The following is a 24,610-nucleotide window of genomic DNA, read 5'->3' as shown; positions in this document are numbered from 1 at the left end:
AGTGTCCCAATATGTTTATGATTTTTTTAGGATACTTTCAGGAAACATAAACCCATTCAAGGTAGAGCCATTTTTTTTTAAATCCTGGAGAATTGCTGGAAGATAGAGAGATCTAGCAAAAACACTGGATTATCTGAGCATTGAGGCCTTCAGAAAGTGGGAACCAGATCAATTCAGTGAGTTCCATCTGTAGGAAAGTGGCCATTCTTGCTGGTTCTCTGCTATTAATGTGACTTATCCCATCTACATATGTTAGTTTCTTTCTGTCCTGCTCCCAAGTGACTTGATCTTCCAAACTTCCAGCAGAAGTATCTGATTGGCTCTCTGCCTATGCTATGGATTGGATGTTCCTGTTGAGTTAGGTGCAGTCTTCTGTGGTCTGGGGGGAAGGTCTCCTGATATGCTGACCTGCCATGCTAGGTAAGAACTGTGAGCATGGGAGGCTAAGCTAGGTGAGGAAGTTAATTACAATAGATGGCCAATATGCTGAATAAGAGCTTAACAAACTCATAAACGGAGGTGTCCTGTCTGGCAGAATGCTCATGGAAGGCTTTGTAATTAGATTACAGAGGTTGGGTTGGATTTGCATGTCAAGAGCAAATAGATGAAGGAAAAGGGAATTCTAGGTAGTGGAGCAATTTGAGCCAGGTTGTGGCAGTTTATGCTTGGCCTGTGGGCAGGTCACGCTGGCTTAGAGATCATCAGTGTAGTTGCCCTAAATCACCTGAGCAGCCCGAGTCAATGCCTGGCCTCCAGCTGATTGAAACAGTCTCCGAGGTTTGTGTTCAGATCATTTGCATTTTCAAAAAGTTCCCCAAATGATTTTGGTGCAAAGAGAGATTTGAGCCTTCGACAGCTAGAGAAGACAATACATTATGAATTCGTGATATAGGGTTGGAAAAAGGTGTAGAGCAGGACTGTGGAGGGTTTCTGTATCAGGCTAAGGAGTTTCTTGGCTGTGTCCTCTGAGCCAGGTGAAACCAATGAGGTTTACATGTTATTGGTTTCCACCACTTTCTGAGCCTAGTATAGCTGCATCTATTTGGAGTCCTTTCTGGGCAGTAGACAGAGAAAGGGAAGTTACGGAATCTCGGTACGTGTGGTACAGCCCTTTATACCCATTGAGAATATTATTTATTCATTGTTCCTTTCCTGTAGGAGTAGATGTTCTAATTCCAGATTTAGTTTTCTAAGCAGAATATATTGAAATTTTTGTAACAATTCTTCCTTCTCTCTTTAGGGGAGTCGGCTGTATCTTTGTTGAAATGATCCAAGGAGTTGCTGCTTTTCCAGGAATGAAAGACATTCAGGATCAACTTGAACGAATATTTCTGGTAAGTTCTTTTCAGAATGCTTCTGAGAAAAGTTGGTTTCGACTGCATCCCTTGGTGACAAATTCTACAGTGGTAGTGGAAAATAATTTCAAACAAATTTGTTGGTTGCCACATTTAATTCTAACATATTTTTGGTCTTTGCAAAAGCAGGAAATTAGTGAAAAATTATATTTTTAAACCACTGCATGTGAATAATATGCCAAAATGGTAAGAAAGAATAGGACATCAAAGGCAATATAGAAGAACAGGTTAAAAGTGAGAGCTCTGACAGAAAAATTCCAAATAATTTATACAGCCATCCTCCCTTCAAGTAGGCATAGCTTAACCCCCTGCCCCAACCCACTCACTTACATGTGGGGTTTGATAAGTAACTTTTTTCCCAAAGGTAGAGCGTGGAAAGAGGGAGTATAGTATATTCAAAATGGAGAAACTAGTCAAACTACCACAGCCAGGGTTTTCAGGGGTAGGATCATCAGAGATAAGCTACGTTGGTAGCTGGTACCCTTCATGTACCCTTAATATATCTTAATGTATTAAGATGGCACTTCCTCTGTGTGGTCTTCCTCCCAAAACCATAACCCCAGCCTAATCAGGAACAACACATCACACAAATCCAAATTGAGAGAGATTCTTCAAAATACCTGACTAAGACTCCTCAAAACTGCCAAGGTCATGAAAAACAGGAAAAGTCTGAGAAACTGAGGAGGCTCAGGAGACATGACAGCTCAGTGTAATTGTCCTGCAAGGAATCTGGGAACAGAAAATGAACACTAAGGAAAAACTAGTGAGATCCAAGTGAAGTGTGCAGTTCAGTTAACATCAGCATCCCAGTGCGTGCCCCTTAGTTGTGACGGACATTCCCTATAATGTAAGGCTTCAGCAATCGGGGAAACTGGTCAGGGGAATCGAGGAACTCTGTACTACTTGTCCCAACTTTGCTGTAAATCTGGAACGATTCTAAAATGTAAAGTATTTAATTTTTCTTAAATCTGCAAAAAATAAAAATGAAATTTGTTCTGTAGCTAAAGAACCTGGAATTATCACCTGCTCTGTTGCCTTGGGCAAAGTACTTAGCTCTCTAAGCCTTAGTTTTCTCATGGGTAAAATAAGGGATAATGATAACACCTACCTTATAGATGGTTTTGAGGAATAATTCACTTAATTACACAAAGTGCTTTTAGAACAATGCCTGACACATAATAAACACCCCATAAATATATTGTTATTATTTTTATCAAATCATTTGTATACCAGATATTTTCATTAAGTGGAACTTTCGCATTAGCTAATATTCATATAAACTTATTTAAAACATGGAATAAGAGCTCCTTTTGTTAAAATGATACAGACTATAGACATTGTAGTAGTAACCACACTATCATACTCTTCTCTTCTTTAATAAAGTTCCCATATGAAATCACTGGGGCGCATTTTAGCATGGACCATGTCGAGAGATGTACTTATTGGATTATGCAAGGATAGCCTTAAAATGTAGATTTCACATTAAGTAGTAAGTATAAGGACTGCAGGCAGGTGTAGAGATACGAACTGAGACTCCATCACCACTATGTTCACCTTGGTATCAGCATTAAAATGAAAAGAAAAGGAGAATGGAAACTAGAGAACCAAAGCACATGTGATTCCTTCATGCAGTATCTTCTGTCACAGGCACCCCTGTGTACTCATAGCAGGTGGACAAACAGCAGTGTCCCTAATATTACAGCGACTTTCTTCAAAGTATTGTCCTGTTGGTTTCTTCTCCCAGAAGCTGTCTGTATCCACTTCCTTTCAGTTTTACTTAAATATTACTTGTTATCCATAAATTACCATACAGAATGTTAAAATAATCTCTTGTGATTTTAATAATCCATCTTCATGATTATGAAAAATTCCCACAATGTCAAAAAGTATAAAAGTTGAAAGACCCCTTTGTCCTACCACCCAAGAAAATGACATTTAATATTTTGATATATACCCATTTCTACACATGTTCAAAAAATTAAGTCATATTTTATATACTATTTTGTAACTTTCTATTTTCACTTAACAATATGGAATTAACACCTTTTATTGAGAAGAAATCCAGAAACGTACCACCATTCTTAATGACAGGGGAGTGTTTCATAAGTACAGATGAGATATTATTTGCTTAATCAGTCCCATATTGATAACTTGTTTACAGTTTTTAACTATTGTAAAGTGCTACCAGAAACCTTTGCATAGTTATCCTGTTAATTAAGGATAATTATTAGAATTGAAAGTCCTTAATTGGACTTAATTTTCATTAATCTATTGACCATTCTTCTGCATCCTTCCCTTCATCTGAACTCATGAGACACTTCCCTGTCTCTGTTCCCGAGTAAATCACTTACTGATTTCAGTGAGATTGTATTGAGCCCATAGGCTATATTACAAAGAAGTGATATGAAATTGAGCTTTCCCATCCAAGAGTAAATAATATCTCTTTCCTCATATTTCATGTCCCTTTGTGTAATTGTAGCATAAACATATCCTCTTCTCCTTTTTTCTAACCAAGACTTTATTTTCATTTAATTATTTTAAATAACTTTCCACAGTTATTTTCTCAAAAATACAATGAACTTGTTCATATATTGTATCACTGAAAAAAAATGGCAGGAGAGGAAATTTTAATGGACTGTAGTCTGCATCATATAGATTTTTGTGCTAAGACATATCTTTAAATATTTAGCTTTTTAATTTATTTAAAGCTCAAGTATAATAATAATAATACCACTTAATTATATTCTGATAATAATTTCCTAAACTTTAGATTCCACTTAACTGTTCAGTCTCTGATAGCTGTTGAACAATACTTATATAACCTTGTCAAAGTACTGATTTTTTATGCTAAAATCATTAATTTACTATGGTTGAAATCAGAAAACTTCAGAGGAAATTTATATAGAAAGAAATATTGCCACTTATACATTATTTCAGGATGAATTTAAAAGAAAAGGAAATGGTTATATAAATGAGGCATATTCCATAGCAGTTGTACCAAAAAGTGAGTTTCCTGAAAGCATAGTTTATTGGTATACCTTAGTTAGTGTTTCAATTTTCAATATTATTTTTATAATGTAAGTAATTTCCAGTAGGTACTGTCTTTGTTGGATTGCTTCCTGTATGGAGATTTTGCTATTATTTCTTAATTTTATGGCAATTATTTCCTAATTTTATGGGTATTCAAAGACCTTTGAGCTATGACTAGGCTTTTAATAAATCAAAGAAAGAAATCGTTGTAATATTTCCGTGGGAATATTGATACACTAAGCTACTGTTTGCTCTTATTAGAGCACAGAGACCCTTAAATGCAGATAAGCATCATGATTAACGGTAATAACTCCTTCATTTACTGTAGTTTTTTACATATGTAGTGATTTTTATAAGTAAAATGTCCTTTGGTAATTAGGAGATAAAGATCCTCATCTTTATAAAATTGCTGCTTTAGAATTAAGTAATGTAATGTTTTACCCTGAAGAGTTTGACATGACCAAAAAGAGAGAAATCTACAAACTTCTTTTGGCAGTAAATGTTATCATCTTAAATATTTCATTTCCTCCACTGAGTTGTTTGATTTTGCAGATGTTAGCTGTATGACACATTAAAGAGGCAGACTCTCAGGGGTGGTGTGATCATTGGAAGGAGAAATTTTACTAACCCAGTATTGGTTGAATCACTGGGAAAAAATGCTTTTCCTTGGCAACCTTTTATGTCTGGTCTGAAGGGAACTGACTTAAATGTGATTAAGTCCACTTTCACGGGCTTCTCTTGCAAAGTGCCAGAGACTCTTTTCCAAAGCAGCAGTTGTGTATCTGGCCTCTGGTAAAGCATTGCCAAGGAGATAATCAGCACTGAAAAGTCACGAAACATAGGATTGTTTGGTTTGGTTTGTTTTGTGTTTTAATACAGAGATTAAGTCCATTCATTTGCCTGTGAACTGTATCTAGAAAGGTGGTTAATAACTTGAAAGCACACAATTATTAGCTTATTACCCAAGATGACTAACATACTAACTCCCACACACTGAGTCTTTATGTGAAAAGCAGCAAAGATCAGTCAGTAGAGCCTTTATATTTTTCTTTTGAAGGTTTTCTTTCCTTATTTTTTTCTCTTTCCTTCCTTTGATGGAAGGAGTTCACATTTTAAACAAATTCAGTGCATTCACTTCTGCAGCATCATAACTGTGTTGATATATGTAAGGTGAACTGGATGTGCTACAGTCTGAGATTTCACTATTAAATTGTTTTCCTTGAAATTGTGATGCTCATATACAAGAAAGGAAGGAAAGTGATGGAATTTTGACAGATTATATTCAAGACATTTTGAATGGCCAGGTGAATGGGCACCTACTTCTCAAAGCAGTAACTCTCCACTTACGGGATAAGAGTGATTTATTTTTATTTCTTCTGCATTGTTCACTTTTTAATATTCATGATGTGTTGTCTTCACCTCTGTTAGCTGTGAAAATAAACAGTAGATGCATTCATTGAGGTAAATATGATATTTAGAATGACAAAATGAGAATTAATAAGAAAATTTGTATTCTAATCACATTGTTCTGAACTGAAAAAGAAATCTACTTGATGGAATCCTGGAAACGTTCTTTTGTCACTTCACAACAGCTGGACAAATGGCAGAGAGTGCTTGCACAGCTGTCTGAGACCTTTGGCAGATGCTTCTGGGTTTGTGTGGCTCACGGCCCAGTGTACAGCAGCCACGGCAGAGGGGCTGGTGTGAATGTCTCTGGGGGGCTGTCCTAGTTCTCCCTGCCTTTGAATGTTGATTAACGCCATGGGGCTCACCTTTCCCTGTCTCCTGCATCTTCTGGCTTGCAATGGGATTTCATCCACCGTTATTTGTTAACAAGTTGTACATTATTTAGTTGGTGCAGTTGTTAAAATGTTTCTCTTCTTCATATATGTCATTCAGAATTTAAAAGAGAGAGAGAGACAGAGAAAGAGTGTGTGTGTGTGAAAGAGCCACTTGCAACTTTGAAATCTACTACTCAGCCTGGCTTTTGAGTCGGATCTTCCTTAAGCCTCTATGTTTGTCAGTGAACTGACTGCAGAGATGTCATCTGTAGATCCAGTTTCGATCCTTCTTTCCTTATCCTGGCTCTCTAGAATCTTAAAGGAAACCATAAGCTGAGGTTTCAATGATTGGCTAGAACAGCCATATAGAATGTAAAAGAAAGCTGACACTACTTCCTTCAATGGGGATTACCATCCAATTGGATGTAGCAGCCTCGTTGTTAAGATGGAACATTGCTATCACAGATTTGTATCATCATTCCCATTATTGGGTTGCTTCAGGTGCTATCCACTACACTTCTTCAACACTCACTCTGCAGCACTAGGTACCATGGAGATGGGAAGAAATTGTGTGCCATGGTGTCCTCCCTGGAGAAAGTGAGGACAATCAAGATAGGCAGGCAAGACATACCTTTAAGAATAGAGTCATGAAGAATTGCTGAGCAGTTGATCAGCAGATGGGAGACCCAGTAATAATAGTAGATCCTGTATTAATTAAAATATACTGAACTCTAATAAGAGTTAAAACTGTAATTCTAATCCTAGATTGTTTTTTCCCAGAACAAGCCACCTTTTCTAATTGGATTGTAGTTTCTGCATCTGTAAAGGGAGGAGATGAACTAAATGATTTCAGTAATGTCTTGCAGCTCTAGCATTTTTTAATTCTAAAAATGCATGATATTGCAGGATTATGCATAAGGGCTGTGAGTGTTTAAAGAGAAAATTGCTGAGGCCTTTTTTGTTAAGCATTGAAGAAAGTACAAATTTGAAGTAGAATATGGAAGATGGGGGGCCATTAGGCAATGCAAGATGGTACAGGTGTGGAGGAGGGGCAGTAGGAATCTGTTCTGTGTGGATGGAAGGTAAGATTGGATGTTGAAGACTGGATTTTGATAGATTGAAGACTTTTAATTTTATTTTATCTGTAAGAAGGAGACAGTACAGTTTTTAAAGACAAGAATAATGAGGTTAAAATGGCATTTTAGCAAAATTAGTATCATATATAATGATAAACTCAACTATATAAAGACTGACAGAATTAGAGAGCCAAGCAATCATGTTAGCGTAGATACCAAAAATATGAAGCAACATTTTTTTAAAGTCAATTTTAGAAAAACAAGGTGGGGGAGATGGGTTATAATACCACTCACCCTGGAACAAATGCCTCTTGTAACTTAAACATGTTTCTTTGCAGCCTCATTAATAGGCATAGTTATTTATAAGGTAAATACTTTTTCAGAGTGTTAAGCATATAAAAAATAAAACAAAAATTTTAAAGCAATATGAAAACAAAAATCACCATGTAGAGGTAACCAGTGTTAAATATTTTTATACTGTCTTTTCTAGACTTTCACAATTGGGTTCATAAAATATTTATGGTTTTCATATTCAGCTTCTCTTTATTTTCACATTAAATAGGGAGCAATTTCCAAGCCATTAATATATGCTTGAAAATATTATTTTAATTGTGCTATAATATCTTACTAATGCACCCAAATGTACTAACACATTGCCTTATTACTAGGTAATTTGCTTGCAGTTTTTACGCTACAGTAAGCATCACATGTTTTTAGCTCGTTCAGTTATTCTTTCAACAAGAAATATTAGGCATCTATTCTGTGCCTGGTACTGTGCCTGCAGGCGGTGGTAAACCAACAGACACAGTCCCTGCTTATCTCAGAAGTACTGTCAGCTGGGCTACATGTGCATAGCTTCCAGAAAGTCAGATCAGAAGGATGTTGTTGTGGAACTGTTGTGACACATCTCGTATGTAAATGATAAGGACGAGAAAGGAATCAAAGATGACTTCAGAGTTTCCAGCTTATGGAACTAAGTGATTGATGAAGTCGTGGAAAATAATGGGGACATTAAAAAGGAGTGGCAGTGCAGGGAGAGGAAGACGAGAGCTCAGGTTTCTGGACTTTATATGATAGCAGGTGACCCCGGGTGGAGCTGTCCAGGAGAAGGCAGAGGAGGTGCCAAGGAGCACTGCCTGAACCTTAGAGCTGCACATTGTTTGTGGGGGTGGGGAGAGATGTGGAGCGAAACCAGGAGGAAATCAGGACAGCAACATAAGTCAGGGTTAGGGTTAAACAGCGGAGAAGGGAAGGATAAGAAAGGAGAAAATAATCACTCCCTGGAGGGAAATTATAGATCAGTTCAGGCCTGTTTAACTGGTGGGTGAGGAATTATGAGGCCAGTGTCCTTCCTTTCTGCATTCCCTCAGTGTGTGCCTCACGCCACCTGTATAGTGTATGGCACACGTACTGTATTTTTTTTCAGTAAAGGCTTTTAGCCCAGAGGATGAGAAGGACTTAAACAGTGAATAGAAGGTTTTCAGGTAGATGGGGAAAGGAAGCAGTAATAAAAAGTTGGTTTTTTTTTTTAAGTGCATATAGGGGAAAAGATTTGGCTAAATACAAGCGATTTGGAACATCCTTGTATGCCATGCTGATTCAAGATTATTGTATTGTTATTGGTGCGCTTTTAGGAGAATATTTGCATTTTAGAAAGACTAGCAACAGAGCGGAGAGTAGATTAGAGGGTTTCCTGCTGGAGAAATGGAGGAGTCGACACAGAAAACGCATCTGGGTTTAATTAGGAAAGTTTCAACTATCCATGGTTTTCAAAGGAGACTTATGATTCTCCTCCGTGTCTTAGGGATGCTGGAGTGAAAGTGAATGTAACCTCAAGGGGGGCAAGTTCCAGCCCCTTGACTCCTGGCTTTGCAGTCATTAAGATTGTATGTGAAATAGATCTCACACCTGAAAGAAAGCTTGGAAACCCCTGGACTAATGTTACCTTAAGGTCCTCCTAGGTCAAGAGTTCTATGAAAAAAAAGTCCGTGTGGAAGAAAAATGATGAAGGGAGATCCAGTGAAAAGGAAGATATTAGAGAAATTAAAATGGAATGATTTATATATGGAGACGTTAGATAGATATTATAATAAAGAAAGTTCTGTGCTAATAAGCTAATAAAAATTTTGGTAGCAAACTTCTGTAAGATTATTTGTCTTGAGAAAAAACAAAGTGGGATATCCCACTACAGATTAGCTAATCACATTACTTTTTGCAAAGAAACTTTCATGTGAAAATTAGCTGGCTGTTAACATAGAGATTTGAATTGGTTCACATGGTGAAAAAAGTATTTTTTTACCTTGAGGTTTCTTACATTTACTTTATAATGTTACAAACTTTCTGGAAAATGGAGAACAAAGTGGAAAATGAGAACGCGTTCATTAAATCACTCACTGTGTCATTAAGTTACTCATTTTTCAACAAATATTTATTATGTGGTTACTGTGGGCTACTCTTGCGTGTTCTAGGGAGACAGCAATACACAAAAACAAAGTCCCTGCTCTCATAGAACCTATATTCCTGTGAGAAAAGATCGACACTGAGCAGATAAATATATAATGTGTCTCATGCGAGTTGCATGAGAGACACTGCTTTACATATGGCATTCTGGGGAGGTCTCTCTCAGAAGCATCATGATACTTGTACACTGAGTGAAGTTAGCAAAGGCACAAGGATCAGAGCATTTAGACAGAAGGGATAGCAACTTGCGTATGCTTAATGATAAGAGTATTAAAATCAGGGTTTTTAAGCCTGAATTTGCTGAATTAAGGATTGTTCTTCCTACTGCATCAAGGTGATTGCTAATACTCTTGTTACTTTGAGCTCCTGTATAGAAATCATTTTCTTACATGAGAAGTCCTTGCTTTGTGTGAAGCATTAAACTCCTGTACAGATTAATATTCAGACATTGGATTGAGCAAATCAATAAGAGAGTTAGAAGTACACCCGTGTGAATATTTCAGGTTGGAATTGTGCTGGAGCAAGAGATTTGGGCTTCCTGGTTTAGTACATCAGAATTGTTGGTGCAGACAGAAGATGGGAAATGCCCCTGTTTTGGAGAGTAGACAGTGGTTTAGAGAACAGAGAAAGAATGTCTAGAGCTCAAAGAGAGCCAGAGAGCATTATTTTTTTTTTTAAGTCAAAAGTAAAAGAATTTCAAGAAGGAAAACTGCACTAAATACTACAGTGGAGTCAGCGAAGGATGGTGCTGAAAAACCATCCATGCTTGGTGGATCAGGGTATTGGTAGGCAAGAGTGGATGGGTGCTGGAAGAGTTGGTGCCTTGAAAACATGGATGAAAAGATTTTCTGGAAGATAAGAAAGAAGGAAGATAAGGAAGGAAGAAGAGGAAGATTTGAGTAAATGTTGTAGAGGAGGAAAAAACAAATTTGAAGGTCTCATGATCTGCATGGTTCTTAAATGAAGGGGAGGAGATGTGGCTGACAGAGTGATGTGCATCTGTATGGGGCAGATGTTGAGGGGAGTGGATATTTGCAAAACTGGTGTAATACCAAATGGTACTATGATATGTGATAGGACAAGAGAAGGAGGTAGTTGCTGACCACATTTTTTAATCAGTTGTTGATCAGAGACATTATTACAGGAACAGAAATGCTCTGTTTCCAATTTATGTGATTTTTTAATAGTTTACTTTCCTATTAGCATAAGATGGCTTTTATAGGCATATCCATCCTGGCTGGAAATATTTCTCAATTGCAGTGGTTTTTCTCAGTCTTTTCTGGAGGCAGTGGTTCACATCTGTGGTCTAACAGTCTTAAATGTTTTGAAAATGTTTTGACCTATTATGTCTCCCTTTTATAATACCATTTTGTTTATATGTGGCTTTATTGTCAGAATGTGGCTACTTACTGGCTGTTGCAGTTATCTCTTGTCATGCAACCACCTCAAAATTCTGGACTAAATCAACAACAGACGTTTTTAAATTACCTGTCATAGTTTCGGGGTCAGGAATTCAGTAAGAGGTGAGCTGGGCAGTTCTGGACTTGGAGGTCTCTCATATGGCTGCAGACAGATGGTGCTTGGAGCAGAAACAATCAGAAGCTGGAGTGGTTGGGGACTAGCCAAGCATCTCTCTCATAGTCTTGAGGCCTTACATGGGTTCTCTCCATGCCAGCTAGTTTGAGCTCCCTCATGGGATACTGGTTGGATTCCAAGAGTGGATATCCTAAGAGGACCAGATGGGAACTACATGGCTTCTCTTAACTTAGCCCCCGAAGTCATACACTGGTTCTGTTGGTCACACGAGTCACAGACCCTCACTGAGTCAAGGGGAGGGGACATAGACCTCAGTTCTAGATAGAAAGAATGTCAACAAACGCTGGGGCTATGTTTTAAAACTGCCACATGAATTATGTAAATTTCCATTAGGGCATATCACCATTTTGAACTGATAAAAAAATTTGTAAGAAAAACCAATCTGGGAAACAACTTTCTGAAGCATCTAAAATTTTTGTCATTTTTCCCCCATACTCCTTATAGCCATTGCAATACTGCTTCCCAGAATAAATATGAAAGTGTGAATTGTTACAGAGTGTTACTTGGTGGGTCATGAGGTCCCTGGTTTGCTCACCCTCCTTTTCTTCCTTTTTTGGCTAACAAGTTCACAGATGTGTCAGACTGAAGGAAAAATGGTGAAATACTGCCCTAGCGTGACACATCTGAGGCAGGTGAGGAGGCAGCGACACTTCTTAGCAAATTCTCAGAATGTTATCCATAAAGTAGATTTCTGTAACTTCAAATTCCACCTTAATTATTTTTTCATAAGGCATGTGCTTCCACATGTAAGTCATTCCTCAGAGCATCACACGTGTTACCCCTTGTGTACACAGCATCCAAGATGGTCCTGGTGACCCCACCTCCTGGTTTTTATGCCCTTGTGTCATCCCCTCCCCTTGAGTGTGGGCTGGACCTAAAGACATGCTTCTCATGGACAGACTGTAGTAGAAGAGGTGGGATATTACTTCTGAGAGTAAGTTACAAAAGATTACTGCTTCTTTATAGCTCAGCCTCTTAATTGTCTGAGGGAGGCCAGCTGCTATGTCGTAAGGTGCTCTGTGGAGGGACCCTTGTGTCAAGGAGCTAGAGTTTCCAGCCAGCAGCCAGTGAAGACCTGAGGCTTGGCATCTACGATGTGAGTGAGCTTGGAAGTGGACCCTCCCTCAGTTGAACTTTATATGGGAGACCACAGCCATAGTTAACACTTTCACTGCTACCTTGTAAGAGACTGAGCCAGAGGCACTCAGTTAAGGTGCACCTGGATTCCTGAGCAAAAGAAACTGTGAGGTAGTAAGTGTGACTTAAAATCACCAAGTTCTGGAGTAACTTGTTCTGTAGCAATAGATAACTAATACATCTCCTTTAATCCCATGACCAAGAAAAAGGTACTGTTACTGGGTTGGTTTATAGCTGAGAAAACTGTCTCCAGAGACTGTATGAACTTGCCTAAGAAGAGGTGTTCAGTAAGTGCCAGAACTGAGACTAAATCCTGAAGTTGCTGACTCTTGCACCAAAATGTTCTGTTTTGCAGCTGTTGTTTGGTGGTTTTGGCTCTGATCCTAATCAGGAGTGAGCATGAGGGTGACTTGGGAATTGTTTCCTGGGTACACGTTCGTGGGCCCCACTCAGGGCCTTTAGCGTCAGGGTCCTGGGGGACAGGAGTCTGTGCCTTCAGACAAGTAAGCAGACCCTGGCTGATGAGTCCTCTGAGTTAAGAAACCCCACTTTAAAAGACACGTGTCAGACTTTTTGAAATGTTATGTGTGTTTTAAATCATCTGGCCTGATGTGGTAACCCCAAAACCTAGATGGCTCAGCCATACTATCCGGAATACAGAGTCAGTATTCAGTCAGACCAAGTCCTGTGTTTCTCACAGGGATACTTTTGATACGATTCTCAAGGGGCAGCCTTATAAGCAGTTTATTTGGGGGGTTCTTTCACGTGGCTTAGTATTTATAATATTAGGTGACTATTATTAGGATTATGTAGACAAGCAAACAAAGGTCTGTAATCACCATATCCCAGCTGCTTTAATTTCTTATCTGGCTTCATTACTTGATTAGCATCCTGGCTCCCTCCCTCATTTTATAACCTACCTCTTCTTATGCCTTAAAAGACTTTACCCACAAGGGTAAATTTGTCCAGGCTGTGAATCTTTTTGTGAGGCATGAGTTCATTTAAAATCTGACCTGGTCTCATATCCTGCCCAAATGCCTGCAAAAAATAAAAAAATAAAAAAAGCATCCTCAAAACATCCTATTCTGAAGTGATCTCTCATGTCTCATTATTTTATATCTTGATAGAAAGCTATGACTGTTTGATTAAAATTTATCGTATGAAATAATCCAACCTAGTCACTGGAGCATGTCCCCTAGAGAATAGTTTTATCCTAAGTCAGGTTAACAGATGATCTGACCTTGGAGCTGAATTTGTCCTTTATCTCACTCACTTCTTTTGAAAATGACAGGTATACATTATCCAGGTAGTGTGTAGACTATGGCATTAAAAAAAAAATCTTTCTAAAAAATCCCTTTATCTGTGAGTTTAGTTGTACAGGAAAAGTGTTGAGAAGTATTTTATTTTATTTTTTATTCATTAATTTACCTCACATCCTTGGTTTATTTATGTATAAGTTGAAGTTTGTACCTTTCAACCCCCTTCACCCATTTTGCCCCCTACACACACACACATTTTTCTGGAACCACCCTCTGTTCTCTGTGTTTATGAGCTTGTTTGTTTTTCGGTTTGTTTTGGTTTGGTTTTTAGATTTCACATGTAAGATCATACAGTGTTTCTCTTTCTGTGTCTTGACTTCTTTCACTTAGTGTAATGCTTTCAGGGTCCATCCATGTTATCACAGGTGGCAGGATTTCATTTTTTATGGCTAAATAATATTTCATGTATATATTACCACATTTTCTTAAGAACTGTCTATGTTAAATGTACCATTCAATTAATTTTTTCTTAGTGTTGTGTCTCATATAAACTCAGGCTTCTGTTAGTTTTGAATAACTCTACATATTAAAATTGTCAGTGAACTTGAGTCTGTTTGGGAGGATATTTTTCTCCATGACAAGAGCAAATGACAGTTTTGTCACACTTTGCCTGCCATGTTGGCCAATCCTTGGTAAAAATACAAAATTGGTACAGAGATACATCCTGTGCTATTGAACTCTCCTCCTCTCAATTCCTCCTCTCCTATCTCCAAAATCTAAATATAACCCATCCTTCTAAATATTAGAAAGTTTTCCTCTCTAATGGCTTTTTTTTTGGAAGTACAGTTAGTTACAGTGTGTCAATTTCTGGTATATAGCACAATTTCCCAGCCATGCGTATACCTACATACATTCGTTTTCATATTCTTTTTCATTAAAGGTTATTACAAGATATTGAATATAGTTCCCTGTGCTATACAGAAGGAACTTGCTTTTTTAACGTATTTTTATGTATAGTGGCTAACATTTGCAAATCTCAAACTCCCAAATTTATCCCTTCCCACCGCTTTCCCCCCAGTAACCCTAATGGCTTTTTCTCTGATTTCCTAATTACAAATTCTCTCTCCTTCTTTTGGCCCTCTTAGTTTCTTTACCAAAAGCTCTCTGCTGTCTCCCTTCAATTTTGACCTTGCAGTAGTTAGTTTTGCTCTTATTCCCCTAATAGAGTTTAGGATTTGGGAGTAGGGGTGGGGAATAAAGGAGTACTTTATGCAAATAAAGCATTAGTGTGTACCCTGACGCTGCAGAGAGAAACGCATGAGAGAATTATTGCATTTTTTATACTTCACTGTGTTCTTTTTAAAATGCATCTTTTGGGATAATTCTGCAGGGATGACATTAAGAACCACTTTAAAAATTAAAGACAATTTTTTCTTCGTTTGTTTTAAAAATAAGTGTGAGTTCATATTTTCCTTTAGTTTCTCCTTTTGCAGTTTCTTGTTCTAATAATATGTAAATCACTCACGGCAGATAACATTTAACATTCAAATGCAAAGTTCATTTTATTGAAGCTCAGTAGAACAAATTACTATCAATTTGCTCTAAGTAAAATTTAGTATTAAAAATGTTTCATGTTTGCCAAGTGAAAATTAAATAGCTGAAAGGTGTTAATAAAATCTCTTTTTGGAAGATAATATTGGCTCACTTCTCAGATTCCATCTTATTCCCAATAAAATGAAATATTATTTGTCTCTCACACAGAATGGTGATGAATGCACATTTTAATCTGATTATTGACTCTTGGAATGTGATCCAAATCATTCAGCACTTGTGAGGGCTTATGATATGCCCAGAAGTGGGCTTCAGTGAATGTCTATTTTGAAGAAGTTTGACAACATTTTCATTGAGGTTTCTTTTTAGTACTTTACACTGGAAGTGCCACTCTGAGGAAACCAGGAAGCTAAAATCATAAGAGAAATAAATTTGATTGCCAATTCCTATTAATTTTTCTTCCTTATAATGAAAATCATTTTTAGACGTAAATAGGTAGTGTGTAGAGTGACTCTTCTCATAATTGTAATCTTCCTGATATGCCAATGTCAAATTGGATGTGAAATGGAAAAGGCATTAACTTTAGTGAAATTATAACCGTCTATCTAGCAAAATAGTTTTAAACAAACGTAATACAGTGTTTGTTCATCTTTCCAAATATTAAGCTCAATTTTTGCAAACAATAAAATATGCTGTTATATGGGAAGTCTCTGTACCTTCCGCTCAGTTTTGTTGTGGACCTGAAACTGCTTTATAAAATAAAATATATCAGAAAAAAAAAAGATTCTGTAGATGAATCAAACAAAGCAGAATACTGTTCTTAAAATCTGTTCTCCTCTTTTGAATCAATAATAAGATTCCCCTTTCAGGAATTATAACTCTTTTCTGTCAGGGAGCCACTATGTGGAAGGGAGTAGACAATTAGGCAATAAAAATATTTCCTGACAATTTAATGGAAGCTGTGTTAGATGGAGCAGGGAGGTGCAAAGACACGTAAATATCAGGTCCTGAAGCAAAGTGCCTGGCAGTATAGTAATAAGGTCAAGTTGAGGCATTAAAAGCCTATACTTTGGGAGTGGGGAGCATGGTTGGGGGACATTACTGATGATCATTCTTCTTCCTGTGTATTTAAGTTGGTATGAATTATTTAAAATGGGAACATTCATTCATTTGAACAAATCTGGGTCAACATTACTTAAAAAAAAAAAAGGTAAGAGGTGCTACACTATATTGTCCAAAACACAGAGATGTTAATAGAAATTAATGGACCTTTTACCTTTGAGTTTGAAGATAAAGAGTAGTCTATTTGTTAAAACACAAAATATTTTCTGACTTACAAATATTGAATGATTATTTACTAGCAGACTTGTCTCAGCCACCACTTGAGCATTTCTTTGACACCATTTTGAAAAAAAAATGACTCAGACATACAATGAAATGGTTTCATTTTCTCTACTGATATATGTGTTTCTTTGTCTTCAAATTTCCAAAGTAATGATTTTACTCATGAAAATGTTTCAAAAAGCAAGCTATAGTTTTTAAATAAGCCAACTACTTCTGTTCCTTCGCTCAGAAAATTAGGGAGCTGAATGAAACACAACAGAACATTCATTTCCCCTTCCCTTTTGACTTACTGTCCCCTGGTGAACCTGCGGCCCAAGAACTGGGTTTGACAAGTGCCAGGAATCTAGCCTATAATTTGAATTTAGTGTTCAAAACCCTGTATTAAAGTAAAAACAACTACAAATATGTCTCCTACAGGCTACTTCCATTTCACTGCTCAATATCTTACTGTTTCTTCTCATGTGATTCTGCCCCTCTCCAAACAGCTGTGCTTTCTTTCTTGCTGATGTGCACTTATTCCTGATTGTTTCCACTGATGTCAGCCAGGCCTGACAAGCCAAACCTTATGTTTATAGCCCTGGGATAGGGTCCAAGAAAGTATTAGAAGGATGTGGCTACCCCTGCAGGTACCGAGAAAGATGCTGAAATTCCTATCTGTGTAAGTAGTTTATTAAGGTGTTGTTCCAATGACAAGGAAGATACCCTGACCTTTTTCCTTCCCATATACCCCAGGTTTGCTTTCTGATGATGTTTTTGCTTCAGGGCTGCCTGGGACAATATTTAGGACAAGTTTTATGAAGTAGAAAAAGACAAAGATGAGAACTCATTTTAAGAGGCTCTTCCCCAAACCCCTGAAAAAGGAGATATTCTAAATGGGGTCTGCACATTTAGTGACAACTTCAAAAGAGCAGCTTGTAAAAAGGGATGATTCAGAACACTTCTGTGAGCTTTAGGAAACTCTACCAAGAGATCAACATATCAACAAAGAGGATTACACATTTTAAAAATCTGTGCGTTTCTAGGAGGGAGGGTATAGCACAGTGGTAGAGTGCATGCTTAGCACACATGAGATCCTGGGTTTAATTGCCAGTACCTCCATTTAAAAAAACAAATAAACCTAATTACCACCTCTCCCCCAAATCAGTGCATTTCTAAATCTTTTTATTCATATTTATTTGGTCTTTGCTATAATAAAGTTTATTAGGAACATGATAGTCATGTGGCAGATTAGTTTTCAGAAATAACAAGTACAAGTTAGCAGGCAAAAATACTGCTTTTGTTTGTTATTGTTGTTATTGGTTTTGGTTTTTAGTCTTAGAATTTCTAAAAATTCAGCGTTTACCATTATGCTCTTCAGCAGCTTTTGGTTAGAAATGCTTCCTTTTCTTTTCTTCTGGTTCATCTATTTATGATAACATTTTATCCCTCTGAAATAGGCTTTTAAATATTGTGAAGGAGCAGTACACTATCTAGGATGACAGATTAATTACCTTCTTTTCCCCTTAAGGGAGCCTAGTAAGAATTTGAAGACATATCAGCGCTGTTAGCTTACCCCTATGGTCTGTGTGTTCTACCAAAAATAATGAAAAAAGGAAATGCAGTCCTGCTACTGACTCTCAGGATACACAGCTTTGATAATACCAGCCTGTCTTTCCAGATAAGATAACAAATTCACTCAGGAAAGAAAGAAGAAAGCAAATGAAGAGATTTTATCCACAGTGTCTTGCAGCATAACCTGCTGGAGAAATAATATAATGATAATGAAAATATAACATGAAGATACCTTCAGTAGTACCTCTGCTTTCTATTTTTTTCCTTTCTTGGAAAAGGCAATACCCTTTTCAAATGTAAATATAAAAAGATTTTCTTTTTATCCTGTCTCTTTGTTCCTTACTTCTGATTAGTACTTAATTAATTCCACTGAAACCCCTGAGGGGAAATTAGGATATTTTGCAGTCCTCTTCATAATGTTTGAGTGTGCGCCTCCTCATAATGTTTGAGGAATGACATTGGTCAACCTGAATGCTCTGTCCTGCCTCCATGAAAATAACTCACACATAAATCCTTCCTATAACTGTAGCCAGCAGAGCTTAAGCCCAGTCGTTGTCCTCAAAGCTCTTTCTCTTTGCATCACACTGTGTTTAAGCCCAGTGTAAGTGATATAACCATCTATAATAAATTTATGGAACTTATGACTCTAAAAGATGATAGATAGATAGTAAATATAAAATTATATCAAGTTTTTTTTAGATAAATTCTGGAATGAAAGCTCACAATCTCTGGACTGGTTGTTGGAAGATCCAACTTCTAGTCTTGTCTCTATTTGAATGTGGACATGCTTAAGTAGGATTCAGTTTCTTCACCTGTAGAATGAGACTGGAGTATCCATAGCTTTGAAAAACATTTTTTTAGTGAGATCATTATTTTTTGAAGTGAAATCCCACCTATAATCCTGAAATCCCAGATTGCACCTGTTTGACCTACCACCTCCATCGCCACCATAGCCCTCGTGTGCCTCCAAGAAATGGTATAACTTCAAGGAACATAGTGTGAGAACCACTAGACTAGATGATCTTTATGGTATCTCCACAATTTTTCAGTTTTCTCCACAGTTGTCATTTTTGTTGTATGTTATATCTCATACATTTTAACATTAATATGTTGCTTTTTGCCACAATCGTTTTAAATATATTGCCTTCATTAAAATATTTGTCCTTGTCTTCTGATTTCATTTAGTTATTTAGTTAATTATTTTGATCACTGAAATATAGATAAGTATTTTAATTCTATAGCAAATAATTTAATATAGCTCATAGTGTGAATTGCCGTTCACTAAAACTAAGGGTTCATGGACTAATTTAGCCAGTATTTATTGAATATCAACTTTAAGGCAGGCTCTGTGTTAGAACCCAGAATGTGAAAATAAGTAAGACATTGTTCCCACCTTCAAGGAACTCACAGTCTAGCCAGAGAGAAAAATAAGAAAGCAGACCATTATGATTCTGTGTGGTCAGTACTGAGTTTCAGCCTCATTAATCCAGTCTCCTGATTAATCCATGAACTTGGTGTCTAATAAGAATATTAGATGTGATCCATCTAAATCATGGCTCTTGATATATCACAAACAAAATCATTCAAATTTTTTCCTTCCCAAGTTTTCCTGTTTCAGTAAATGGCAGTATCTTTTACACAGAGGCCCAAGCCAGCAATTTAAAAGCAGTTCTTAATTTCTACCCTTTCTTCATCCTGTGCCTCAAATTTATCAGATAGTTCCATTAGTTCTATTCTAGAATAGATCTTGATCTGATCCACAATTCTCCACTGTTATGTCTCTCTTGGCCAGTGCAATAGTCTCCATCTGACCTCCATCTTGCCCCAGCCCCTGATGATGCTTCTGTCACTTTCAAATGGCAGTGAAAGTGTATTACTTAGCATATTAGTTTGGCTGCTTCAAAGGAGGCAAAAACAGCATGTCTCAGTATGGCTTTCTTTTTCATGTATAGTACAAAGTGGTGGTTCATGAGGTTATCATATTATCATCTCCCTAGGTGCAGAAGAAGAATTAGTCAAAATTCCACACCCATTCATGGTTAAGACTCTCAGCAAACTGTAAATACAGGAGAACCTCCTTACCCTGATTATAGATATCTACAAAAAAACATTATACTTAGTGATGAAATTCTCAATACTTTAACTCTAAGTTTCAGAGCAAAGCAAGTGTGTCATTCACTCCTATTTAACATGTGCCTGGGAGGCAAATTCAATAAGATAAAAAGGAAAGGAGAGGTGAGGAATAAAAGTCGTAAAGGGTGGAAATAAGTAAAACTCTTCTTATTGAAAGACATGCTCACCTATGTAGAAACTCCTAAGGAAGCTACAAAAAGCTACTAGAAAATACACAAAATCAATTATATTTTTCTATACTAGCACAATTTGAAATCTTAAAACATCCTTCATAATGGCATCAAATAATGAAATACATATATATATATATATCTCCAATAAAATATGTTCAAATTTATATTCTGCAAATTAGAAAATGCTACTAAATGAAACTTTAAATGATCTACATAGAGAGATATACCATGTTCCTCAACCTATAGACTCAATATTGTTGTGAAGTCTTCCAAAATTAGTGTCCAGATTTAATCTATTGAGAGAAAGAAAAGATAAAGCAGTTAACTGTAAGGACAGTCCTGATGGCTAAAATCTAGAATAAAAAACAAGCATGTTATATACCAAGTTGGGGGGTGGGTGGTATTTTTGAGCAACATCAATAGGAGGACAATACAGGGATTAAAAAATTCAGATTCTGAAGGAAGCTCCCACTTTTTCTTATAGAATATTAATTGTTGTCATCTTCTGCTAGGAAGTTGTTGGTAAACCAAATGAATTGGATTCTAAAGGACAAGAGAGGGTCTGAAATAACCTGGTAAGTGATGAGCCAGACCAACAGTAAGAAGTGAATGATGAAATTAATGACCAGCACTCAGAGCCAACTTAAAGTTTAAAGTTGCTGTCTTCTTCGATGGATGGTTATCAGTCAGGATGCAATCTGGAGCCAAGCTACACTGTAATTTGAACAGGAGTGGTTTGATATAGAGAGTTACTATCTCTTTACAAGGGATTTGCTATTGAGAGAGTATAAAAGAGAATTTGAAGAATACCCTAAGGCTGAAAGAGCACGCAAGAAAAGAATAAACTTAGAAAGAATTTCCTTCCCCAAGTTTTAGATTCAAACCTCATTTGGAAAAGGTTTTTCTGCAGCCCACTGGGTGGCAGAAAAGCCCACTGGGTTGCCCTGGGCCAGAGCTGTCCACAGCTGTAAGACAAAGGCTGGTCTCATGGAACTGGCAACCAAAACTAGCTAGCTGGGAGCCTCCCTCTGGGTTGCCAGGGGGCCTAGGCCGGTGGACAGGGCATTGCAAGCAGGAAATCTCTCCTGGGTTCTGACGGACAGGCAGGGAACTTCCGGCTAGGGCTGGAAAGCTGGAAGATGAGTACCGTTAGGTGGCATGGAGCATATATGGCTGGGGGTCAATTGCCACTGGATCAAGCTAAGATCCTTCCTCCTCTAAGGTCCCTCCACCACCATCTACTGACAAAACTTTATATTGTGCTCATTAGCAAGGGAGACATATTCCAGTATCACAAGTGGGCAATGGAATGTGCATTTGGAGCTGAAGGACATTGCATTGATAAAGGAAGCAGTTCTTGACTTCTGTCCTGAGTACTTATTAACAATTTCAGGGATTTTATTTCTTTTAAGTCATATGCAAGTGCTTGTGCTAATTTTACTATTAAGTGGTAGTTTTATTATTAGATACAGGAGAAAAACATCTTACACATTGTGAGTCAAAAAGGAAGAGCAAGATTACAACTGCAGTCCAGTTGGAACTCGTGGTCAGTGAACCTTAGAACATGAGCAGTTTAAAACTGCGTTTGCTCCACGTGGATAAAATGACACTTTCTGGCAGAATTTTGGAGTTTACAATTTCACATTGCAAGGTGTGGCCACTGTACCATTCCAACACCGAATTAGCATCTCTAATTAATGTTATGTAAAACAGAGGCCTGAGAGGCAGAGCCCTAGGAGACAGTTCCTTGTGAAGCAAATAGTATTTTTAGGACCAAACCGGATTTTTCTTTTAGGGTCCACATGGCACTGAACAGATGGTGCTGTGGGCGGCTGTGGTTTAAGATCTGAAGCAGTTCATAGAGACAACCGGTCCTGTCCTTGTCCCACCCTAGAGGCAGTGATGGCTACAGGCTGGTCCGGGCGACTGCTGCAAGATGGTGTCAGCCATCCCTGTAGGCAGGCACTGCTGGCCCTGCAGGCTGGCAGCACCCGAGACTAGACGGGCAGCTGGGAACTCAGCTGCCAGCTACGTTCAGAATTAGCATTACCGTGCCTATTTTAATCCGAAAGGGAACTTGGAATTCCCCGCCCCATGGCTCTCTTTAGTTCTTAAAGGAATAACAGTGTTGAAACTCCCCTTTCCCAGAGGTCTTCTCTTTTCATTGTTCTTTAATATTACATAGTTTGCAGTTAGGCTACATTTATCCAGAAACTTGGATTCTGGTTAGTTGTTGGGGTAAGAGAGGAGAGAGAAAGTCATTTAACATGTGCTCATTTTTTTCCAGAAAAAAAAAAAACTTTATATATTCTCCTTAATGGAAATTTCTTACAACTGACACCTTTATTGCCAAATTCATTTTCTTAATTTGATCCCGTCCCATTCTTTTTACCTTTTATTTTCAATGTCAATATCTTGTTCCATTTATTTTAAATTTATTTGATCTCGTTGTCTTTTTCTTTTTGATTTATTAAATTAAAAAGCACTCCAAAATCCACTATATTATGGAAGTATGTACATGTAAAGATTGAAATTCTCTCCAGCGTCACTGAAGTCCTCTCCCTGGTAACTTTTATTAAAAATTTCATGCACATTTTTCTTCTGTTCCTATGTGGTCATTCACGTAAATACTACGTATTTGTGAGTGATGTGTGTTTCACCAAAAAAAGTTAAAACATTGGTTTCATCTTGCTTCATTTTGTCTTGAGCAGTTTTAACCATTGCACGATGATCCATTCTGTGGCTGATACGTGTTTATGTCACCAGCCCTGAAAATGTAGGTCGTTCCCAGTTTTTTACTATGGTGGAAGGAAGAGCCTGCATCCTGTATATACCCAGTAGCATCCTGGTTTCTGCCCAGAGCTTTATGCACCTAGAAATTATCTCTGAAGAAACGATTCCTAGAAGACTGCTGGGTGCACTTTGAACATTTTTATAGATTGTGACCAGTCGTCCTCCAAAAATGTTGAACCAGTTTACACGCCATCAGCAATGAGGGGTGTGCTCTCCTGTCCCACTTTTGTGCCAATATTACTGGTTCTGCCCAACCCCCTGCAGCTGCCCTTGCCTCCCCGGGGACAGCAATGGGTTGCAATTAGGTGAATGTCATTGTTCAGCCCATGGTTTGCTTGAAATAAGATTGGAGAGGAGTGAGAATAACTTCCCTCTACCCTTCTGAGTGCTTAGCTGATACCCTTATAATAAGAGACAGATTAACAAGAGAAAAACAAAAATTTATTCACATGTACCCCTCATGTGTATGTGGGAGATAATTGGGGAAAATGACTAACTCCCAGATGTGGCTTTGGAGGCAGACCTCAGTACCTTCTTAGTAGGGAAAGAGAAGGCGAGATGTAAGCCTCTTAGGGGAGGTCAAGTGAGTTTTAGGAAAGATGGGGCTCTTAGAAGAGTAGGTGGAGTTGTGATAGTATGTGACAAAGTTTGTCTGGTGTCTGCTTCTAGTCTCCCCTTCTGTGATAAGAGTCAGTCTTCCCTGGTTGATGAAAATTCCTTCCGGGAAGGGGATTTATGACAATTGAATCCCGTTTGGAGGCTTTGTCTTTTGGCAGGTAAGAGGAGTTCAGAGAAAGCCTTTCCCTGCACTTGCTGTTTTTCAAGTGCCTACAACTCAAAATAATCAACGTACCAAAGTGGCATATTTTGGAATGGCATGTTCTGCTACCATTCAGAATAAACCCAACAAAAGCTTGTTTCCTGTCTCAGATAATTGTTATAGTAGCATCCTTCCCGGGAGACAGTATTCCACCCAGACCTTGCTGGGAGTTATTATACACTGTGCATATAGTGAGGTCTGGACCATCTCACTAAATTAACCAGGGTCAGTTTTCTTCACTCTGTGGAATGGGAGATAAAGTTATGATAGTTTTTTTCTAAACTGTATACATTTCCAAACAGAACACTGCTAGACACATTTATAAAATGTGTAACAATCAGATAACTGTTACTAGTAACTGGCAGTGAAGCAAATCCACCACGGTTAAAACCACCCACCGCAGGAGAAAAATAAATTTATTATTTTTCCTTTTTTCCCAGATGAATAGAAGCCTCAGATTCATTTCAGCTGGATAGAATGAAAAAAGCCTTCAAGCCAGCAGCTGTCAATAAACCATTTTTTCCCCTTAAAAAGACAATAAAACATCAACA

The 24,610-nt window shown here is 37.7% G+C and overlaps 1 protein-coding gene across 5 annotated transcripts in view; it reads left to right on the top strand.

Annotated features, from left to right (window-relative positions):
• The window catches only part of CDK14 (cyclin dependent kinase 14), a 555,862-nt gene that overhangs the window by 378,318 nt on the left and 152,934 nt on the right, over positions 1–24,610 (top strand). For all 5 annotated transcript variants that reach the window (XM_031454861.2, XM_031454862.2, XM_010978019.3 and 2 more), the window contains one exon: positions 1,241–1,334. In XM_031454861.2, the coding sequence (XP_031310721.1) occupies positions 1,241–1,334 (94 nt within the window). The remainder of the gene's footprint in view (positions 1–1,240; positions 1,335–24,610) is intronic.

This window comes from Camelus dromedarius, chromosome 7, assembly GCF_036321535.1.
Source record: "Camelus dromedarius isolate mCamDro1 chromosome 7, mCamDro1.pat, whole genome shotgun sequence".
Lineage (NCBI taxonomy): Eukaryota > Metazoa > Chordata > Mammalia > Artiodactyla > Camelidae > Camelus > Camelus dromedarius.
This window is presented reverse-complemented; position numbering and strand designations above follow the sequence as displayed.